The 2,709-nt window shown below is 42.0% G+C and overlaps 1 protein-coding gene across 1 annotated transcript in view; it reads right to left on the bottom strand.

Moving 5' to 3' along the window:
• Positions 1-1,834: 1,834 nt before the first annotated feature.
• Positions 1,835-2,709, bottom strand: part of LOC103923939 (serine protease inhibitor 2.1-like) — a 3,614-nt gene continuing 2,739 nt past the window's right edge. The window contains exon 4 of the mRNA XM_009332378.1: positions 1,835-2,029. Within this exon, the coding sequence (XP_009330653.1) occupies positions 1,835-2,029 (195 nt within the window). The remainder of the gene's footprint in view (positions 2,030-2,709) is intronic.

The following is a 2,709-nucleotide window of genomic DNA, read 5'->3' on the forward strand; positions in this document are numbered from 1 at the left end:
CTTTCCCTTTAGCACTAGGCCGAGAACCTGTTCTTCTGCCACCCCACTCCGATAAAAATCTTACCATCCTACCTTCTAATCAGTACTGGTGCATCAATTTATCAGGGTGGGATCTCAATGGAGCTGCTCCCAGCTCTTGTTGAGTTCATACAGCCACCTCAGAGCAGGCTGCCTCACACCACAGCAAGTTATCATTGATCTCAACTCTGTAAAAGCCGCTGCTTTGCACAGAGACGTGGTATCTCCCAGTCCACTAAATGATGGTATCTTGCTCCAGCAGAAGCAATAGCTCAGGGCTTCCACTGAGTTCTTGCTGCTTGGAGCAAAGGGACTCATACAAGGCAGCAGTCTCCAAGCCCCCCTGAGTCAGAAACATAGCCCCCCCGTACACCATATCCATGTTACAAGCACTGGTGGGTCTCAATAAAGCACCTCTGTGCAGAGTGGACCAAGTTTGGGAGAACAGGTCAGAGGACCAGAGAGATGTCAGGGGTAGGGAGCTTGTTTGTTAATTTGGGGCTTGCATCACCTTCACAGTGCTCACAGTACATTGCCAGGACCACTGTAGAAACAAGTAATGTACATTCAGGAGCATCATCTTCCCAGCAACGGGACTAAACTCCACTTGCAAAAAATTTATCAAGGTCAATATGCAATGGCATGAGTCAAAGCAGTGCAGTGGGAAAGCAGCTGCCAAAGCAAGAGTCAGTCTCTCCTTGAGGCAGCAGCTGCAGGTTAAAAGGTTTGTTATAGACTTCAGCAAGGCTGAGCACCAGGCACCAGTGCTCCACTGCAGTAAGAGTGGGTGATCTGCAGACCCACAACAGCAAGAGAGTGTTTATGTATTTCTTGAAAACAGGTTTTACCCAAGTAGGCACATAAGGAGAGAATGCAAAGAATCGCCATCTCCATATGAGAAAAGTTGGACTCATTTAACAGCCTTTAAAACATATTTTACAGACACCCTGCTATGTTAATAAGAGTGACTGAATGTTTTCGTTGATTTTAAAAGATTTATAGCAGGATAGGAACAGGCTGGAGACACTGAGAGTCAGTCCTTAACTGACGGATTTAAATGACAGTGCTTATTTTATTCATCAGCCTTAGCAATAATTCATGGATGATATTGTAGCAGGACGATTCTTTGACAGTTTATGCCTAGTGTCACTGTCTCTCAAAGTTTTTGCTGACCCTGTGGACTGCAAAAAGACACTTACAGTGAGTGCTACAGCAGAATAAGTCTATTGTTTCAGGGATTTTCTCTTTTTTGTCAATATTTTTTTAAGACGTCCTAGGCAAAGAGTTGGAACATGTGAGAAAGAACAGATTGGTTGAGGGTAAGCAACAACAGCCTAGGCAGCAAAGAGCTATGTAAGGAAGAAAGGGCTCTGTAGGGACTGGCTCAGGTGAACACTGATCATCAGCAAGTCCCAGAGAAGACATAATAGAATTGCAGGGAACTTGTTACCTGTTGGGATAAAGCTTTTGTTGAGTATCCCAGAATGGAAAGGAGTCTGGACAAAACCACTTAGCAGAGAGAATACACTTGTAAAAATAACAGCAGACTTTACAAAAAACAGTCTTCCAAGGAAAATTTGGAAAATGTTTTAATAAATTGAATTACTCAACTGGGGAAAATGTTACATTTTAAAACTGTCGGTTGCTTGGAGTTTTTTTACAATCTTTTGCTTATTAGTTTGATAAGGAAATTCCTCATTTACTTCTGAATATCCCTCAATCAGAGAGTAGTTGGTAGCACTAACTAGCCCCCATGTGTGAACACTGTAGACATTATAACTCATGCCAAAAACCAGCATGCCCAATAACTCAGCAATTACTTCTTAGTAGGATCGACAATTTTCCCCATGAAAAGCGTCGTGCTGGTTGCTTTGTCAGAAATCAATATAATGAAGGGCCTGTTGAATTTTATGGTAACAGAAGGATGAAGAACTTTGGTAAGGATTATGGCTGTGGCTCCTGCAGCCTCAGTTCCAGCCTCATCAATTTCCAGCAGGGCCTTGTGAATTGCCTGCAGGGAAAAGGAGCAAACACTGTAGTTTATGTATGGGACAGCAAGCAGGGGGTGAAGATACACACTCTCTTTATGGAATATTTAGGAGAAGAAAGGAGTGATAAAACCCAGTGGACCAAATTTTCTTGTATGGTAAATCTCCAACAGCCTGCAACAGGAGTGTTTTCCATGTCAGGACTCAACGGGGAGGGCCTGTAGATGGACCCTCACCAGTGCTGAGTAGAGGGGGATAATAAGAGTCCATGCACTAGCTGGTTTATTTTCTTAGATGGTTTGGACTTCCACTAGCAACACTTTCTCTGTTATTCCAAGGTTAATGGAAGACTGCTATTTAAATGCTAATACAGGGGCAGTATTTGACATCTTTGCCACGTTAAATCGTAGCTTAAACTGACATGGTGAAATTCTGCTACTGCAAACTGGAAGTTTCCTGGAAACTTTGAGAATAGTAAAAAATCAGGTACTAATCAACACAAATAATATACTCCTCATTTATAATTTACTTGACACAATTGCATGTTAATAATCATATTCCAGTGCCAAGAAATCATTTAAAATCTTGTCCAACTTCTCCATGTACTTAATATCCAACCTTTTAATAGCAATATTAAAATAATACAAAGGTGGGACAGCAGACCCTCTCTGTAGAAAAGCACAATTTCTAAGCAGGTCCCTAC

The sequence above is a fragment of the Pygoscelis adeliae genome, unplaced genomic scaffold (genome assembly GCF_000699105.1).
Source record: "Pygoscelis adeliae isolate BGI_AS28 unplaced genomic scaffold, ASM69910v1 Scaffold429, whole genome shotgun sequence".
Taxonomy (NCBI): Eukaryota; Metazoa; Chordata; class Aves; order Sphenisciformes; family Spheniscidae; genus Pygoscelis; species Pygoscelis adeliae.